The 21,244-nt window shown below is 42.8% G+C and overlaps 1 protein-coding gene across 2 annotated transcripts; it reads left to right on the forward strand.

Moving 5' to 3' along the window:
• The first annotated feature begins 543 nt into the window (after positions 1 to 543).
• On the forward strand, positions 544 to 20,498 carry PGLYRP2 (peptidoglycan recognition protein 2). 2 transcript variants are annotated; one of them, XM_034437808.3, is made up of 5 exons: positions 544 to 849; positions 11,490 to 11,591; positions 16,680 to 17,573; positions 18,816 to 19,026; positions 20,022 to 20,498. In XM_034437808.3, the coding sequence occupies exons 2-5, from the start codon at positions 11,528 to 11,530 to the stop codon at positions 20,359 to 20,361; spliced, it is 1,509 nt and encodes a 502-aa protein (XP_034293699.1). In that variant the 5' UTR covers positions 544 to 849; positions 11,490 to 11,527; the 3' UTR covers positions 20,362 to 20,498. The 2 variants fall into 2 exon arrangements, with proteins under 2 accessions (XP_034293699.1, XP_034293700.1); XM_034437809.3 differs by lacking the exon at positions 544 to 849 and adding an exon at positions 15,556 to 15,631 and having other exon boundaries at positions 11,496 to 11,591.
• Positions 20,499 to 21,244: the final 746 nt, after the last annotated feature.

Below are 21,244 nucleotides of genomic sequence, written 5' to 3' on the forward strand. Positions count from 1 at the left end.
CTGCTCTATTTACACTGGAAGACTGATGTAGGGATGTGGGGGGAAACCCTTCTGCATAAGAATTGGAGATTTTGGAGGCCAGGTGGGGAGATGCTACAGCTGGAATTGTACTTTTAAAAGTTCAGTTGTCCAGCAAAGGCATCCATGGTCCAGATAATGTTTAACTTCCTTAAATTAACAGTCACTGGACCATCTGTTAGTAAAACCTTGCTTTATGCTGGGGAAATTCCTACTGCCTTTAACCAACATTGAAAATAAAGTTTGTGACTTAGTTGGGTTTCAGGAACAAGGAATCAGGAGAAAAAGAAAGATGTTCCTCACAAAACACAGAAATATTTATGAGCTAGTGAAGAAGGAAGGCAGGTAATGTCTTGACCTGCATTAAAATATTGGAGTGGGTGGGGTACTTTTTAGCATCAAACACAGCATCAAAAAGAACCCTTCTCTATTCTGATCTCAAACGTGGCTTTGGGGGAGTCTAGCAAACCAAGCCTCCACTGCACTCTATAGGCCTGACACACCCATCTCAATTCCAGATGGGCCAGCAAGTTCCTGCATAGCTGTTCCTGGTGCCCTCATTGTGACTCCTAGCAGAACTGTGCCAGATCCCTGTGTTGAGCACTCAAGGAATCTCCCTTCAAAGGTCAACCAAGTCAGAGAGCAGGGCTGAGTTCCTCTGGGCGGCTCCTGTTGATTGATACTGAGCCAACCAGCCTGGCGAGAGTGCAGAAACAACAGGTACAGCATCTGTACTGAAAAGGGGGAAGTTGCTTGTGTAATTCAGGGGATTATATAAGATCTGTGGAAGCCCAAGCAAACACCAGTGAATCCGCCGCTTTCAGAAGGAAGGTGAGTGCTCATTTTTCTATAGGAACATCTGGGGTGGGCATCCAGAAAGAGCGCTAACCACCAGATTGCTGTTCTCAATCTAAGTCTTTCATTACAGTCCCAAAGAATTTCTAATCTTTGTGTTTCTGATTCTATATCTTTGCCACATTTAACTGAGACTGTGGGAACACTACTTGATATCCAATGCAGGATGTAACATAATGATATCTTATGCAGCTTTTCTCTGTTGCTTACAGGTAATCCTTGAGTTACAACCATAATGAAACCTGCCTATTATAGTCTCAAATCATAATGGTAGTAAAATGGGTTGGTCATGTGATTGACCCAATTTTATGATGGTTTTAGGGCAGTCGTTAAGCAAATGTAGTTTGTAAAACAAACCCAATGGTCATTAAGCAAACCAATGGTTTTCTTATGGATGCAGTTTTGCTGAAAACTAGAAATAACTGCTGATTTTTGACAAAACTTGTAAAATCCAGTCAAGTGACCTTGAGGTCACTTGAAGGCAAACAGTCATAAATGTGGCTGTCCAAAGCGTGGTCACATGACTGCTGAGGGAGGGTGATGGTCAGAACTCTTGGTCTGGATCATAAGTCCCTTTCTCAGGTTGGTCAGAATTTTGAAGGGTCACTAAGGAATCAGTCATAAGTCAAGGACTATCTGTGTTATGCAGACATATGGACTAAGGAGATACAGGGCTTTCTGAGCCTGCGAGATCATTCCTTCCTCTAGTAATGAAGCTGTACCAACAAGGCAGGGAAAGCATGTAGTTCCTGGTACTCTTTCTGACCCCTAAATAAAAACTTTGCTCTGGGTCACATGACTGGGAAGGAAGAGGGGGGGTTAGAATGGAAGAGACAGTAATATTGCAAGCAGCTGCTGAGCGGCCTGTCCCATAGAGATGTATTGAAGGATTTTTTTTTCTGGATTTGTTTCTCTACAGCAAACACAGTTTTTTTCTGCCAACTTCCTCCCCCTCCCAACAAATTTAGTCTCCTTTTCCCGGTTTTCGTGGAGTTACTTGCTGCAGGCCAGTTGGACAAATAAATGGAGTTCCGAGTTCTTTTATCTATGTTTTGCTAACATTTCATAGGACTGGAAAGAATAAAAAAGATTTCTCGAATTTTTAGGAGGCATGCAACTCCTCTGCCATCTAAGAATAAGTCAGACAAATTTTTACAAAATGTGTTTTCATCTGGGTTAAATTGTGTATCAGCTTGCATTTTCTTTAGTGGCTTAGCTCATGGAAGCCGTTTTAAAGCAGTCACTGCTTCACATCTCTCCTGGGTAAGGCTTTGATGGAAAAGAGTTTGTGGGTAGGTGTCCTCTCTGTATAAATGATACTTTATTTGTGTCCCAATCTCTGGGTGACCTCAGTCAACCACACTGTCCCCAAAGGATTTGCAAGCTTTCAATTTCCCCAGAACTGTTTCCAGATGTTGCAAAAAATAGGATTGAATGTTTAAAATAAAATGGAAAATCTAAAATTGGGCTGGACATTTAGACAAAAAAAAATCTTCAAACTAATTTCTAATCTATTTGGTATTTATGCATTAAAATTTTTGGCTTGTCTTGTCTGCATTGGGTGAATTGTCTTGAGCTATACATTAAATGTATAATATATTTAAAATATGCACAGGTAGTCCTCAATTACAAACATTCATTAAGTGACCATTCAAAATTACAGTAGCACTGAAAAAAGCAACCCATGACCATTTTTCACACTTACAACTGTTGCAGTTGATCACTGCATGATCACATGATCAAAATTCAGACGCTTGGCAACTGGCTCACATTTATGATTACAGTGTCCTGAGGTCATGTAATCACTTTTGTAACCTTCTGACAAGGAAAGTAAATGGGGAAGCCAGATTCACTTAAAAACAGTGTTACTAATTTAATAGCTGCAGTGATTCACTTAACAAATGTGGAAAGATAGATCATAAAATGCGGCAAAACTCACTTAACAACTGTATTGCTTTAGTCTCAATTGTGGTCATAAGTCAAGAATTATCTGTAAATACACATAATAATGTTAAAAGTTGACAACCTTGTGGGGACACATGCAGCCTCTGGCCACATTTTGGACATGTGTATATTAAACAATACCTTTGGTATTGATTGCATCAAACCTAAGGTGACCAGATTTTAACATTGGTAAAGAGGGACACCATTGTGGGCGTGGCTTATTTTGTGGGCGTGGCTTGGAGGTCATGTGACTGGTGGGCGTGGCTAGCTGGTCATGTGACCGGGTGGCCATGGCTATGTGTATAGGGACTACTCAGAGGGCTGAAAAAAGTCATTTCTGACAGGTCCTCGCACTTTTGACTGGTCCTCACACTTATGACCATCCTCACATTTATGCCTGTGCAGCATTCTTTTTTTTTTTTTTTAATTTTTTTTTTATTATTAAAATATAAACACAGATATAAAGACAATACAATACAAAGACAAACAAAAAACCCACCACCTACAAACCCACCTAACATTTTACATTTACGCTTTTGTCATCAACAGAATATATGTCATTGAGCTTATATAGTTTAATAAAGAGTAATTATTAAATGTCTAATTCCAATGTTATAACTTTTCACTACCAATTTACATTTCTTATGGGTTCATCTCCTTGTGAAAGTCTTTACCCTAATTTCTGTCCTCTACATTTTTGCTGATTTTCCTTTCCAGCCATTGATACCATTGGTGCCATACAAGATAGTATTGCCTGTGCAGCATTCTTAACCATGTCACTCATTTTACAACTGCTTCTCTTCACCATGGTGATAAGATAGGGCAAAAAAACGTAAAATGTGAGGACAGTCGTAAGTTTGAGGACTGGTCAAAAGTGCGAGGACCAGTCAAAAATAACTTTTTCAGCCCTCTGAGTAGTCCATATGCACAAAAGGACTAACCAGAGGGCTGAAAAGAGTCATTTCTGACAGGTCCTCGCACTTTTGACTGGTCCTCACACTTATGACCATCCTCACATTTATGCCCATGCAGCATTCTTAACAACCATGTCACTCATTTCACAACTGCTTCTCTTCACCATGGTGATAAGATAGGGCAAAAAAACGTAAAATGTGAGGACAGTCGTAAGTTTGAGGACTGGTCAAAAGTGCGAGGACCAGTCAAAAATAACTTTTTCAGCCCTCTGAGTAGTCCATATGCACAAAAGGACTACCCAGAGGGCTGAAAAAAGTCATTTCTGACAGGTCCTCGCACTTTTGATTGGTCCTCACACTTATGACCATCCTCACATTTATGCCCATGCAGCATTCTTAACAACCATGTCACTCATTTCACAACTGCTTCTCTTCACCATGGTGATAAGATAGGGCAAAAAAACGTAAAATGTGAGGACAGTCGTAAGTTTGAGGACTGGTCAAAAGTGCGAGGACCAGTCAAAAATAACTTTTTCAGCCCTCTGAGTAGTCCATATGCACAAAAGGACTACCCAGAGGGCTGAAAAAAGTCATTTCTGACAGGTCCTCGCACTTTTGATTGGTCCTCACACTTATGACCATCCTCACATTTATGCCTGTGCAGCATTCTTAACAACCATGTCACTCATTTCACAACTGCTTCTCTTCACCATGATGACAAGATAGGGCAAAAATGTAAAATGTGAGGACAGTCGTAAGTTCGAGGACTGGTCAAAAGTGCGAGGACCAGTCAAAAATAACTTTTTCAGCCCTCTGAGTAGTCCATATGCACAAAAGAACTAACCAGAGGGCTGAAAAAAGTCATTTCTGACTTTTGACTGGTCCTCACACTTATGACCATCCTCACATTTATCCCTGTGCAGCATTCTTAACAACCATGTCACTCATTTCACAACTGATTCTCTTCACCATGATGACAAGATAGGGCAAAAATGTAAAATGTGAGGACAGTCGTAAGTTCGAGGACTGGTCAAAAGTGCGAGGACCAGTCAAAAATAACTTTTTCAGCCCTCTGAGTAGTCCATATGCATTAAAGTATACAGCAATAGAGAGGGATGAAGGAAGGGAAATTAGAGTAGGAGTGAGGGTAAGAGAGGGAGGAAGAGAGGAGGAGGAGAAAGGAAGAGGAAGTAGGGAGGAGAAAAAGAGGGTGGGGGGAAGAGAAAGTAAGAAGGAAAGAAAAGAGAGAGGTTTGAGGAGAAAGATTGCTGTACAATAAAAAAGATGAAAGGGAAGAAAGGCAACCCCAAGCAAATATAAAGATATTAAGATAAAGAATGAATTGTTAAACTTTAAAGAATAAAAGAGAACAAATATAAATAAATAGCAATAATTAGAAACACACATACAAACATACAGTGTATTTTCTTTGAACAGAATATTTGGCTGGTTCACAAATTTAAACAGTGTTTAGTCATTTCAATTAAATTTACAATTTCTATATTTCCTTTTTGCCATATTTATTCCTCATTTATTTTTTTAAAAAACCAATATTACCCTTCATCCTCATCTCTAATCTTAATCAAATTCAATTTTTCCCTTCTATTCTATATTATACCCCTTCCCATTGTCATCTATTTTTAAATCCATCCTCACATTGGTCAATTATGTAATTATGTAATACAGTTGTTTAATACAAATTCAACATTTTCATATAAATCAATTAGTTATATAACTATCTTTTTTGTATATTAATCAATATGAACATGAATATTCCAATTATTTCCATGCAATCCAATTTCTTACAAATCAATTAATTATATTTACCAATAATAATAAACCAAATAATTTCCCCCATATATTCCTCCAACCACAACTTAACCATTTCTGCTTTCAACACAATATACAATTATTAATAGTATCTCAATTATTACAATTTCCTAGTTAAATAGAGCTTTTTTTCTTTTGTGTTTTAAAATCTTGAACTCTCCTCTTTTGCCCTAAATTTCCCATTGTTTGCAGTTTTGCACCTACCTTTTTTGGTGAGGAAAAAGAAATCTCTCTCTGCCTCATTTTGTCACGTTGCAGCTCTACTTTCGCTTTCGCTTTTTCAGCATAGCTAGGGGAAAAAAAATCTGCTCCGGGAACTCTTTTCAGCCAATTAACCTATGCAGAAGCTGTAAGGGGCTGTTTTTTCTATTTTTGCAGGCATGGGTCTACTCATTTGTTTTCTTTTAACACTGATCAGCTGTAGGTCGGCCCTTTGAAGCCCCGCGGCAAGAGTTTAAACAGTTTTTTTTCCTCTAGCCATCAGCTGGGACTCAGGAGGCAGCCGGGACTCAGGAGGCAGAATGAAAAATCAGGACTTTTTTAAAATGCCGCGGGACGCGGGACAAATTGCTAAAAATCGGGACTGTCCCGCCAAAAGCGGGACGTCTGGTCACCTTAATCAAACCCCATCTTTAGGAACAGAATTACAGAATACAGAGTGACAGAGTTGGAAGGGACCTTGGAGATCTTCTAGTCCCGTGATGGTGAATCTGTGGCACGCATAGTCATATCGGTGGGCACGAGAGCTAAGCTCCAGCGTGCATGACATTTTTGCCCTCCCCAGACTCCTAGAAAGGCTCTGGAGGCTGGGGAGAGCAGAAAACGGGCCTACAGTGCCATCACATGCCAGGAGCAGGGGGAGCGGGGGGGCGTGCGGGCATGCACGGGGGCAGGGCGCATAGAATTATGGGTGTGGGCACATGTGTGTGCCCCTCCCTCTGTTCCTGGCATGCAATGGAAAAAAGGTTAGCCATCGCTGTTCTAGTCCAACCCCCTCCTCAAGCAAGGGATCCTATACCATTTCAGACAAATGATTGTCCTGTCTCTTCTTAAAACCTCCTTAGAAATGAACAGGAAAAAAGTGGAGAGCATTGTGTCAGATACTGCTAGTTCCGCTACTCAGAAATTTGTGATCTGGAAATAGAACTTTTTAAAATCACTTGTGGGATTCACTCTGTAGACTAGCATTCCCTTATCTTGGAATATCTTATTGGATCATATTATAGGTCCCTGAATTGCCAGCACTAGGAAGTTAGATACTTCTGAGTTACAGAGAAGTAACTCAGAGCTCTGATTGGCTGTTCCTAATAACAAATATTCTGCTGTTGAAGCACAGATGTTGTACATAGCTGCTTGCTTAATTGTTATTGCCAATGATAGCTCCATTTTTCCAAGGGTCATTTGGACAGACATATATAGCAATAGCACTTTGAGGTGCTTTACAGCCCTCTCTAAGCAGTTTACAGAGTCAGCAGAGCCGGTGAGATTCAAACTGCTGGCGGTCAGCAGGAGTAGCTTGCAGTACTGCATTCTAACCACTGTGTCACCATGGCTCTCTCTATATATAACTATATGTTATGGTAATTTTAGTTAATTATGCTTCATTTAGTTTGCTAGGAGACATTCAGGTATAAAGAAAAACTGGATATAGTGTAAATTTAATGAGCAAGTACTGTTTGGCATTAAAATGGAAGTAGGGAAGTGCAGTCTACAGTCTACTAGTTCCAGATATGAATTGCACCTGCCCATTGGAATTAAAAGACTAGGTGGATTCACCTTAAAACTAGACTTTGGTGCTTTATCATTCATTGGTCAACATGGGCAAAAGAATTGCTTTTTGGATATATTACACTATCAGTTTCAAAATAATTTGAATTATATTTGCATGGATTCAGTCTCAGTATAGAATAAGTCCATTGCAATCAATTAGATTTGTCATATATAACTAATATCAGTTCCAGGTATTTATTGTTATATGATTAAATATGACTGTATTTGAGTCATAAAATTCTTATTACAGGCACTGAGTTTTAGCCTATGTGAACTTTTGCAAACAAAAAGCAAGAAGATGCCACACAAAACTCATTTGCACTTCACAGTAATCATTTGGTTGCCCAATTCAATCAAAGAGCTTTATGAGTTCTATTTAATATTCAGAAAACCTAGTATGATTTACTTGTGTGAAGCCCAGCAATCAGGGTGCAATCAACAAAATGACCCTCCATTATTACAGAATGTTCTATTCTATTATCTTAAAGTTTAGAAGGTAGAAAGCTATTTACATTTCACTTTGATCAGTTGACACTACAACAGTCCTACTTCACTTTACTCAGTGACATGGTAACAGTCCTATTTAGGGATATCTGTTCTGGTCATTTCTTGAATTTCTTTAAGTCCTTCAGGAGGAAGGGAAGAAAGAATCCATCTCCTTCAATGATTCTGCTTTGACACAGGGGAAAGCATTCGGGAGCACCTTGAAATTGTGGAGGGCCCCAGGAAAATCTAATTCTTTTACATCAGAATGAATAAGAACACTAGGTGTTGCTAGTGGTGCAACAATTGTGGTAAGACCACATTTGGAATACTGCATCCAGTTTTGACCACCGTGATACAAAAAAAGATGTTAAGACTCTAGAGTTCAGAGAAGAGCAATAAAGATGATTAGTGGACTGGTGGTTAAAACATATGATAAACAGTTACAGGAATTGGGTGTGTCTAAGATTAGGGATGATATGATATCAGTTTTAGAATATGAGAAGGCGTCAAAGAGAAGAAGGTATGGACCTATTCTCCAAAGTAGCTGAGGGCAGGACAAAAAATAAGTTACGGATGGTAACTAATCAAGGAGAGATCCAATCTAGAACTAAGGAGAAATTTCCAATCAGTATAGTATAGAATAGTATAGTATAGTATAGTATAGGACAGTGATGGCTAACCTTTTTTTCCTCAGGTGCCAAAAGCACACGTGCATGCCTGATAGCACACACGTATGTGCCCACACCCATAATGCAATGCCCCCCACAAACGTCCTGCCCCCCGTGCATACGTGTGCAACTCCTCCGTGTTGCCCCACCCCCCTGTGCAGGTGCGTGCAACCTCCCTGCACTCCCCTATCTCCTGCACACACTCCCCTACCTCCCCACACCCTGTTTTTGGGCCTAGCAGGCCTCCCTAAAGCCTCCGGAGACCAGAAACGGCCCATTTCTGGATTTCCAGTAGGTCCGTTTTTCGCCCTCCCCAGGCTCTGGAGGCTTTCCTGGAGTCTCCAGGAGGGTGAAAAAGGCCTCTCCCAGTCCTCTGGAGGTCCTCTGGAGGCCCTCCGGAGGCCGGAAATGGCCTGTTTACAGACTTCTGGTAGACCCGTTTTTCGCCGTCCCACAGCCTCCGAGCGAGCCCTGTACTTACCTGGCATCCAAAACGGCTGCATGGAGACTCCTGGGAGCAGTGGGGTGGAATGGCCATGCGCGCGCATCTCCCCCATGTGTGGCAGACACCCGAAAATCAGCTGGCTGGCAGGAGGCACACACGCATGCACGGTGGAGCTGACCTAGGATGACAGCTCGTGTGCCCGCAGAAATGGCTCCGCGTGCCACCTGTGGCACACATGCCAAAGGTTCGCCATCACAGGTATAGGGCCATGATGGCGAACCTATGGCATGCGTGCTGGAAGTGGCACACAGAGCCATCTCTCCGGGCCCGTTGCTCTTCCAGGTTCCGGCGTGCCGGCCAGCTGGTCTTCACTTGTGTGTGAGCACCGTAAACAAGAAGAGCAGCCGCCTGGTGCGAATGTGCGTGCCAGGAACAGGATCTTCCATTTTACGGTGCGCGCACATGCACTAGCCAGCTGGTCTTTGTGCTTGCATCTGTGCCAGAAACTGGAAGACCAGTTGGCTAGTGCGCATGCGTGCACCAAAAACCAGAAGATCATCTTCCTGGTGCGTGCATACCCACCGGCCGGCTGCTCTTCTGGTTTCCAGTGTGCGCATGTGCTCTGGCCAGCTGGTCTTTGTGCATGGGGGAACACTGGAAACCAGAAGAGCAGCTGCCTGGTGTGCATGCACGCACTGGGAAGATGATCTTCTGGTTTCCAGGGAGCGCATATGCACTGGCCAGCTAGTCTTCAGGTGTGCATGTGTGTGTACACATGTGCACTGGGCGGATGCTCTTCCAGTTTGCGGCATGCATGCACACACATGCACTCCCATTTTGGAACTTGGTGCTGAAAAGGCTCGCCAACACTGGTATAGGGTCTCCTGCCTGACAGGGGGTTAGGCTAGAACCATGATGGTAAACATATGGCATGCGTGCCACCTCTCTGCGAGCATGCCAGCCATCACTCCAGCCCAGCTTCACCGCGCATGTGTGCACACCAGCCAGCTGGTCCTTGAGTCTCTGCCGTGAATGCGTGGGGGGGGCTTCCCTGATCTCCACAGGTTCCCCCCAGCGCGCCCCACCTGCTGCCCGCACCAACCTGGAACCTAAAATGGAGCACGAGGGGGCGTGGGGGGGCATGGGAGGCCCCCCTGTGCCCCATTTTGGGCCTGGAAAGCCTCCTGCACCAACATGGAAGCCAAAACAGAGCACAGGGGGATGGGGCGCATGCGCAGGGGACATGTGCGCATGAACACGGGTGCATGTGCGGGGGCGCTCACATTACATTTTGGGGGTTTGGGCACACGCGCACCAGGGGTGGGTTCCACTTACCTTTACTACTGGTTCACAGCAGGAGCACACATGCACGCTCGTTTCGCTTGCATTTCTACACATGCGCAGAAGCTTCTGCACATGCGCAGATCACCCATGATGACATTGTGGCGGGTGGGCAGAGCCTCCCTATAGAACCAGATAGAACCGGGATCAACCCACCACTGGCGCACGGATGCACTTTGGGCACTCAGCACCAAAAAGGTTCTCTGGGCTTGAAGTCCCTTCAAACTCTGTTATTCTGTTTTAAGGATGGGGGAGGGGTAGTTGCTTCAGTTAGCATCTATTTCTAACAAAAGTTAGAACTATTTCTAACAAATAGTTAGCATCTATTTCTAACAAAAAGATGGGGATATTTCTGAAGCTCATCTAGTCCACATTTGGCCAATGCAGCACATGTCAGTGATGTTGTATTATAGTTCCTCTGATTCTTGAAAGAAAACAAAAACAAAATTAAATTCACCCAATAAATCCTTTGATAATCTCAAGGGACAATATGGATCAAAAAGTGCAAGGGGAGGGTTGTTCCATAACTGGAGAAAAATTGACCACAAAAATAGGTGGATGTAGGCCATCTGTAGCTACAAGGAATTCATTAACGACAATCCTGTACCCAAGTATTACAGGAAACTAATCTGAAAATCAAAGTGTATATAAGAAAAATCAACATTTTAAAGGAAAGGACACAGCTGCTATATTAGTTTAAACTGATAACTGACACCTTTGGTCCCAGCTGGCACTTTAATTTGAGAAGCAAGGCTGAATTCAGTACAGATCTGACATAGAGGAGCAAATTGTTTAGTACACAGCATTAAAGTTTAGCAAAGAATGAACTCCCTGGGCATGCATATGTGCACTCAAGAAGTTGCTTGGATGTCTGTGTTTATATTGCAGCAGCACAAGTTGTGCCCCTGTCATAACAGGGGAGGGAGGAGCTGGTTTCCCTGTTTCCAAAATGCAGGCTGACTCAACCAGAGATCTCGGCAGACTGCAGAAACTCTGAATGGGAAAACCACCATTTCACAAAGTCTCAGGAGTTTCCGTCCCAGCAAAGAAATGGACATTCCTGGCCTACCAGCTTTTTTAGCAGATTCCCAGAATAATGTGGGACAGAGTCCAATGATCAGGCTGCCTTCCTGATTGGACTTTGAGCTATTTGTGTGGCCCAACCCACTACCTTTTATTTATTTTTCCTTCCTCATTTTCCTTTTCCTTGCCTTGCAGGTGCATTTTCGTAAGTTATCCTTCACACCACGAACAGGATGTTCCTGATATGGCTGGGACTTGTGCCAATGATGGAATTTTGTCTCAGCACAGCCCATGCAGGTAACATTTGAGTTAGCAGATCACTTTCTCTTGCAGGCAACCTAATCTAATAATACAGTATTTTCACCAAACTGCTTGGGTAAAAAGCAAGTTCTGTAAGGGCTTGAAAACCTGGCTCTGCCATTTAGCCTGAAGCCCCAACCGGGGAACCCTTCTGGATTGGATTAGGAAAGACTCCACCTCTCCCTGTGTGCTTTGTGTCCCCCTCCTCCCTGTTTTTTAACAGTATTATGTTATTGTTTTATTATTTTAATGTGTACTATTAGTTTTAATGTTTGTAAGCTGTCCAGAATCATCTCTGATGAGATGGGTGGCAAATAAATTTAATAAAAAACAAAACAAATAAATAAACGACTGGAGAAGGACAGAAGCGCTAGGGATAGTGGTGGTGGGACTGCAAATGAGTCCAACCATGGTTCCACATGCATATTAGGAAAATGAAAATGTATCATTTTCTTCTTTATCATTTTTCTATCAGTTATACTACAGTATTTTGACTGCAGCATTTGAGGCAATGGTCTGATTAATAATAATAATAATAATAATAATAATAATAATAATAATAATAATAATAATAATAATTCACTGGAAATTGTGCCAGAAGTTTGGATTTGAGTACAGCAAAAACCACTGGGACCATCAGGTTGAGAAAGTTTTAGAGAATGAGAAACTCAAGATCTTGTGGGACTTTAGGATTCAGACTGACAGGCACTTGGTCCACAACATACCTGACATAACAATAGTTGAAAAGAAAAAAGTATGGTTCATTGACATTGCAATACCTGGTGATGCACGGATTGAAGATAAGCAGCAAGAAAAAATCACAAAGTACCGGGACTTGCAAATTGAAGTTGAGCGACTATGGAAAAAGAAATCGTGTGTTGTCCCGATTGTAATTGGAGCCCTTGGAGCAATACCCAAAGGGCTACCCCGCTATTTAGAAATTCTAAATTTACCAGACTTGAACATTTTGACTCTACAAAAAACCACCTTACTCGGAACAGCTTACATCCTCCGACGATACCTTAACAGTTCCTAGGTCCTTGGTTAGGACTCGAGCTGCTGAGCTATTAACCAGCCTCAAAGGCTGTGAATCTCACTAAAGATTAAATAATAATAATAATAATAATAATAATAATAATAATAATAATAATAATAATAATAATTATTTTATTTCTATACCTTCTATACCCTCTCCCGAAGGACTCAAGGCAGTGCACAGCCTATTAAACGCACAAAGACAGACATCAATTAAAAATAATTAAAATTATTAAATAGTTTTGGCTCAAATTTAAAACCCCAAAAATTTAAAACACCTAATTTAAAACCATTACATTGATAGTCCGGCCTGGCGGAACAGCAGGATCTTGAGAGCACAGCGAAATACACAGAGGTCGGAGATCTTACGCATTTCCGGGGGCAGTTCATTCCACAGGGCAGGGGCTCCCACAGAGAAGGCCCTCCCCCTGGGTGTCGCCAGCCGACATAACTTGGCTGATGGCACCCTGAGGAGACCCTCTCTGTGGGAGCGGACTGGCCGATGGGAGGCTATTGGTGGCAGCAGTCGGTCTCGAAGGTACCCGGGTCCTATGCCATGGAGCGCTTTAAAGGTGGTAACCAGCACCTTGAATCGCACCCGAAAGACCACTGGGAACCAGTGCAGCTCGCGCAGAAGGGGTGTCACATGGGCACAACAGGTTGTGCCCATAACCACCCACTCGGCTGCATTCTGGATCAGTTGGAGCCTCCGAATGCTCTTCAAGGGAAGCCCCATGTAGAGAGCATTACAGTAGTCCAGCCAGGAGGTGACAAGGGTGTGAGTGACCGTGCGCAAGGCATCCTGGTCCAGAAAGGGCTGGAAATGGCGAATCAGGCGAACCTGATAAAAAGCCCCCCTGGCCACGGCCATCATATGCTCTTCTAAAGACAGCCGTGCATCCAGGAGGACACCCAGATTGTGAGCTCTCTCTGTGGGGGGCAAAGATTCAGCCCCAATAGTCAGCCATGGCACCAGCTGACTATATCGGGACGCCGGAAGCCACAGCCACTCGGTCTTGGAAGGGTTGAGTCTGAGCCTATTTCTCCCCATCCAGACCCGCACGGCCTCCAGGCAGCGAGACATCACATCAAGGGCATCGTTGGGGTGGTCTGGGGTGGAGATGTACAGCTGAGTGTCATCAGCGTACTGATGGACTCTTACCCCAAAACCAGGGATGATCTCACCCAGCGGCTTCACATAAATGTTGAACAGAAGGGGCGAGAGAACCGACCCTTGCGGCACTCTCCATGCGAGGCGCCTCGAGGTCGACCTCTGCCCCCCTGCCAACACAAACTGCGAACGGTCGGAGAGGAAGGAGGAGAACCACCGCAGGACGGTGCCCCCTATTCCTAACCCCCTCAACCAGTGCAGTATGATACCATGGTCGATGGTATCAAAAGCCACTGAGAGATCTAATAGGACCAGGACAGAGGAGCAACCCCTGTCCCAAGCCCTCCAGAGATCATCCACCAATGCGACCAATGCCGTTTCCGTGCTGTACCCTCGGGAGCCACAGGATCAAACTCCTCCCAGATAATATTCTCAAGACCTACCCTCGTCTCCTCCCCTGGACTCATCCAGTCAGAGTCCAAGCCTTCCCGAATCCGAGCAACTTTATCATGCAGGGATTGCACAAAATCCTCAGCTCGACCCTGCAAGGGATCTTCCCGCACTCACCCCCCGAAGAAGGGAGTGGGTCACCCTAAACAGAGCGGCTGGGCGGTTCTCTGCAGATGCGATAAGAGCAGAAAAATGGTTAGATTTCGCCGCTTTTATCGCCACTAGGTAGGTCTTGATATAAGACCTTGATATAAGTGTCCGGTCAGAATCGGATTGACTAATCCTCCAGATGCTCTCTAGGCATCTTTTCCGACGCTTCATCTCTCTCAGCTCCTCGGAGAACCAAGGAGCCAATTGAGATCGGCATTGGGTCAGAGGTCGCAAAGGCACGACGCAGTCCAAAGCTCCTGCGGCCGCACTCTCCCAGGTAGCCACCAGGTCTTCGATCGAGTCATGTGCCAGGGTCTCAGGAAACAGCCCAAGCTCCATCAGGAACCTTTTGGGGTCCATCAAGCACCTGGGACAGAACCATCTGGTCGGTTCCGTCTCCCTGCAGCGGGGGGAAGCGGCTGGAAAGTCCAAGTGAAGGAGCGAATGATCTGTCCATGACAAGGGTTTAATGTCTAGGTCCCCTCTACCAAGATCATTCAACCACTGACCAGAGACGAAGTGTGTCCCCCATGTGAGTGGGGCCTTGGACTAACTGGGTCAGGTCCATGGCCGCCATGGAAGCCATGAACTCCTGAGCCACCTCTGACACCTCACCTGCGGATGGTAGGTTGAAATCCCCCATGACAATAAGTCTGGGGGTATCAACCGTCACCCCGGCAATTCACCCCGGCAATTCACCCTGGAAAGGTCCCACTGCTCTTCCATTGATCAGTTTTTCCCCACAAGATATGCTGAATCTTATATCTTAAAAAAACAATATGCTAGCTAGAGAAGAGACGTTTGTAATCAGATAGAACACTGGGTTGGGAAAGCATGGCCTAGGCTGCCCCTTGCCTTCTGGATTCAGGTCAGTCTTTCTATCCCATCCATGCCTTATCTTAATGCTGAAGTGTAGGGCATGCTGACAAAGAGCAAGTGCAATGGAACAGGGGACATTTGGGAAATTTACTGTTTTGTAATCAGCTCCTCCCTTTCCACTGATTTAATTTGAGGTGGCTGAATGAAATAACAATCCTGATAGCATTATTACATGGAAAAAGGAACTATTGTATAGCTTACTGAGGTAATACATTAGATGAGTTTGCATAAGACAATCATAAACTAAACTGCACAGACTGGATTTGCAGAACATCCTAGGCTAAAATATGGCTGGCTGTGTTGTTACCATTCGTTTTATATATATCTTTTGTCTAGGAGTTCAAAACAGGTCTTACATGGAGGGAGGAGGTGTCTCCTTTCATTTTATTGCTCGTATCAACAATCCTGTAAGGTAGGTTGGATATGACTGGCCCAAAGTCATCCAGTAAGTTTTCACCAGTAAGGCAGATAAACCTTGGATGATAGACTTGTACTTCTTAACTCCTACAGACTTACATCATATTACTGGTTAAAGCATATTTTGAAAGCACAATCAGTATCCAGAAATACACTGCTTTTAAAAAAATTAAGATGTACTGTATTTCCTATGAAATACAGTATATGTAGTATTTGATGGTTCAAATAAGTCTTACCCATAATTGAACCCCCAAAAGCATAATTCATTGTCTGATATAATTAGGCATATAGAGTAAATTCTGCTCAGTTCAATGAGATTTTCTCTTTTCCCTTTAATACCAGTTGAACCACAGAGGTTTTGTGCAAAGTAATGTGGCATAATTTGCAATAGTCATCCAATATGTAAGCAGGTTTAGGGTAAAAATATCATTTTGTCATTTGAGAATATGCACTACTCCTTTTTAAAAAAAACATTTTCTTTCACACAAAAAAACCCTTGGTTAGGGTTTCTTGTGTATTTAACATGTTTGGGTTTTAGTAGGTGAAGTTCAATTTATTGGTTAAATTTAACCAAAAAAATGTACAACAAAGAAATTCCAGTCTGCGTGGAGAAATGTTAATGGCAGAAATGTTCATTATCAAGAATATGTTCTCTTATTTTATGAAAGTGTATGATGGGATGGAAATTAAAGTTGGTTGCTGCCTGGACATTAATTTTTGTCTTTTAGAGAAATAATTTGTCAGGAAATCCTCTAGTTGTAATCCACATGCAGACACAAATGGCTGTTTCATAAGGGAACAATTCACTTCTTTCTATTCCACAGTCCACCATATCATCAGCCTTAGCTTCATTTTGTCATTACAAAACACCTGGGTCCATTTCAAAATTTGCTTCTCTCTGTGTTATTGGCCAGATATTCCAGCTATTTGTGCAAGTACAATTTCATTCAGAATGTTCTATACAAGAGTGCATAACCCATATGCTTTAGTTGCCCCTTCTCACTCACTGCTTGCTACTCTAACTGTGATCCTACTGTTTTCAGGTAACTTGATACTTCATATGGACACTGTGATTGAAATTCTGAATGATGTGGAATTCCACTTGAAAGAAACCCCAGACCTAATTATGGCAGAGCTGTACCAGGAATTGGAGTTTTGTAATAGAAAAATTTGCCAGTTTGTTCTTGGTCCAATGACTTCCAGGACCTTGGACTTTCCTTACCTGAGTAAGGCAAAGAGAATATTCTTAAAAAATCTAGTGAATCATACGCTTGATGGCTCCCAAGTGGAACATGGGGTAGTCTTAACTCCTGATGGAACCACAGTTTCAATTAGTCCTTTACTTGCTGGAATAGCAGCTGGATTGAAAATGAAAAATGAGCTGACTCTGCCTGAGAAACCTTTGATCACTGGTCCTCCAAACAGTTCTGGAGAAGAATCACGGCTTTCTTTGGATCCCCTCACCAGCACAATTTCAGCAGACCTTGGAATGACTTTTCTCTTGTTTTACTCTAAGCAAAGCCAGGTAGCCCTGGGACCAAATGGCTGTTGGGATAGTATTTCTGAACCCTGTACTTTTATCTTAATGGGTCCTCCCTCATATATGCCTGATGCTGTTATCAATGGTGCAATGGATGGCTTTATTTTGGGCACTTACTTGATAGAGAAGGTTGATCCACCATCCAATATCAGTGTTCTGCTGAATGACTATTATGGCTCTAAGGGCTTGGATGGGGAAGAAAAGATGCGGAGCAACTTCCGCAGAAAAATTTTTGCAGCACTGCTGAGTAAAGAAAAGCTACAGGAGCAGGTAGAAAATGCTCTGCGCTTTCTCTGGAAGATGAATGAAACCAGCTCCCTCTTTGAAGGAATCACAGACAAGGAACTGACATTTCTGGCAAAACAAGCTGTTGATGAGTTCATGACGATGTATGTAGGTATGTCACTTGTTAGAAAAATAGACATCCTGATAGGATCATTTCACTTATTGCTGATGTTTGAGATACTGCATTGCTGGTAATTAGTTCAAGTGAGGTCATTTATTTTACTTATTTGCAACACTTACATACTCTCCTCTTCTTACAGTCCATTCTAAGCAAACATCTCATGCCATGTGAAGAACAGTTCCTGCAGTGTCAACAGATACTGTTAGTTAAATGAAACCCCTTCTCAGGCTCTTGAACCATCCATCCAGACATTGTGGAGCTAATGAAAAGATACTGGCCTTCAGCCACCACCTGCCACAATATTCTTTCTAGGCCCATCACAATATTTTGCTGTCCTACTATTTATTCCCTGACACAGTAACTCAGTCTAGCATATTGTGTCTCACTGAGGGTTATACACTCACTTGGGGCAAGTGGGGGGAGGTTGACGTTGGCTAACTGACAGAAGATGCTTAAGAATGTCTTAATTCTATTGCAAGTAGAATGCCAATGGGAACTCTCAAGCAGGACATGAGAGCAAGCATGTCTCCTACTATGCACATTTATGGCATTGAGAAACACATTACTCCTGATCAGGGGTGAAATGCTGCTGGCTCTATCTGGCTCGCGGAAGCCAGTAGTGCTGGCAGCGGGTGGTTCTTAGAGCTGGTAGCGCCAGTGATGGGTGGCTCTGCCCCCCAAACCGGGACATTGTCATGTCCATTTTTACCATCTGTGCATGCGCAGATGATGGCACATGCACATCAGCGAGCCGGTAGGAAAGGTAAGTACATTTTACCCCTGCTCCTGATATTGTGTATACTGCTTAGTTATAAGGAACAGGTGCCACTGTCACCTTCACTTCCCTGGATTTGTCAGGTTTCACTTTAAGCTGTCAAGTTTAGAAGCCAGGTGGTTGGGATAACAATATCCATAGTTTGACTATGTACTGGGAGAAAAAGTACTGTCTATGGTTCAATATGATTTGGGAAGGGCAACTTCTCACACTGTTACACATATAGTAGTTGGAAGTCTTCCTCTCTATACTGTCTGTCATAATTGATTTTATAAATATTTATAATTTCTTGCTCATCTCTGGATTCTTGCTACCACTTTGCTATCAAATACTGGGTGATTTGATAGTAGGCACTGCATTATCAGCAGTATCCTGGCACTAAAGCTGCTCTCTGGTATGCTGCAATGTTTCTTCTTTTGCCCTTCAGCTCTGATGTTTTTCTCCCCACTCTCCTACAGAATGTCCTGCCATAATCCCACGGTGCATATGGGGGGCTCGTCCTTATAAAGGAACACCCACTCAACTTAAGCTACCCTTGGGCTTTGTCTACATCCACCACACCAGCACCCCTTCTAAGCCATGCCGAAACTTCTCCTCATGTGCAGCTGACATGCGAAGTATGCAGCGATTCCACCAAGATTACCGTGATTGGGATGATATTGGCTACAGGTAGGAGTGTCTTTATGCAATATGCATTTCCAATAAACAAACTAGCTGGACATTTTAATAGCATTTTATCAAATCATATTGTAAAATGTATTTTATATTTAGACTATTAAAAATTGCTTACTGCATTTACAGTAGGGTAAAATGTGAAGAGCAAAATTCCAATTAATCCAGGGAAAAAATTCTTCCCTGTTCAAATTACATTGGGGAGCTCTACATTTGAACAACTTTAATAGATCAAAGATGAGCATAGATCATCCATCTGCATGTTGTCTTGCATTCCTCTATCAATGTTTGGTTTGAAGCAGCAATCCTATACATATACCACTCACGCCTTAATCACAAAATCTCCAGAACTGCAAGCCTACAAACTTGAAATTTGCCACGTATGTTCCTCTTAACTTCTAGGTGCTCACTAAGAAAGGATTTTTCAAAATGATCATCAGAGCATTAGTATTTCCTATATTATTATTAACAGCCCTCTGATGCTAAGGAGTTCTACTCCCCCAGCATACCTCAAAAGAAATCTGTTTCAAATACAAAACACAAGCAGAGGAGAGGAGTTTCAGTTTTACTTTCACAGCAGCAACCAGGGGATAGGATGGGAAGGCTTCTGTGGGGCAAGCCTGAAAGAGAGAAGGGGAGAGGAGAGGAGAGGCCAATCATAACTACTCATTAATTTTCAATCTTTAAGTGTCAATTTATCAAGCCCTGTCACATAGTTTCGTAGCGAAGCACGGTTATCCAGCTAGTATAAATCATATAGATTACTGTTTATTTCTAGGAAGGCTTATTTAAATAATATTCACTTCCACATCCATTTGGTTTTGATAGATAGATACTTATCTTTCTACTCGTTCAGCAAAGCTGTACATTTTTACATGGTTTTTATTTTTCCTAGAAGTGTTTTTAAAGTGCATTTCTTTTTATGAAATTGGAAAAATTCCACAAGCTGTTTACATTGCTTTTCTTGATACTTTTCTTCTGTTTGTGCACAGCTTTGTTTTTGGCAATGATGGCTACCTCTACCAAGGCCGGGGTTGGCACTGGGTAGGAGCTCACACCCGGGGCTATAACAGCAAAGGATACGGTATCAGTTTCATTGGGGACTATATGAAGATTCTCCCAGACTCCTATGAGCTGGAACTGATGAAGAACAACTTCATTCAGTGTGCAGTGAAAGGTGCCAGACTGCAGGCGAACTACACCATCCATGGACACCGACAGATGGTGCCCACCTTATGCCCAGGAGACAGACTTTTCCAGGAGATAGAAACATGGAAAGGATTCAAAAAAAGATGCTTTATAGACGACAACGGCAATAAGCTTTGTATCTAATATGGAACCTGGAACTAAAGTACAAAAGACCTTTATCTCAGTACCCTTCTCAGACACCAGGGGGTAACCTTTCACACGAGCAATGATTCAATGGCTCAATGCAAATTCCTTAATTAAATTACATTAGCAAAAATTCATTCATTTGCATTCTTTTGAAGAAAATTAGTATCCAACCCCTCCTAGAAGAATAAAATCAGATTTCAGTTACTTTTGCTGTCGACAAAAAGGGAGACCGGAAGCAGGGGCTTGACCGCAAAGCAGCAATGCCCGGTTGGGGAATGCCAAATGGGGATATACCAAAGGAATATAGAGACCTAGCTGAGGTTTTCAGGGAAAAGGCTTCTGACAAACTCCCACCCATCCACCCATGCTACTGACTGCACAATCGAAATCCTGCCAGGGGCAAAGCTTTCTTTGGGATATATTGCATGTCCTTTTAGAGAACTGACAGAATTAAGAGCTTGACAAAAACCTGAAAAGAGAGTTCATTGAACCAGCACACCCAAAAATCGCAGCCCCAGTACTTTTCAGAGAAAAAAAAGATGGCTCTATGAGATTATGCATAGATTATAGGAACTTCACACAATAAGCATACAAAACATGTACCTCCTCCCCCTTATGAAGGACATGCTGGCACACCTCTCCCAAGGAAAAATCTTTTCAAAGCTAGACCTGAGAGAGGCATATTATCGAATAAGAATAAGGGAGGGGCACGAGTGGAAAATGGCATTTAACACACCATTGGGCTGTTACCAATTTAAGGTACTTCCTTTTGGATTACAAGGAGCCCAGCTGTATTCATGAAGCTAATAAATTAAGTGCTCCCTGAACATTTATATAATGGGGTCCTGGTTTACCTGAACAACATTTTAATCTATACAGA

Source organism: Pantherophis guttatus, chromosome 2, assembly GCF_059756535.1.
Source record: "Pantherophis guttatus breed Tessera chromosome 2, ASM5975653v1, whole genome shotgun sequence".
Lineage (NCBI taxonomy): Eukaryota > Metazoa > Chordata > Lepidosauria > Squamata > Colubridae > Pantherophis > Pantherophis guttatus.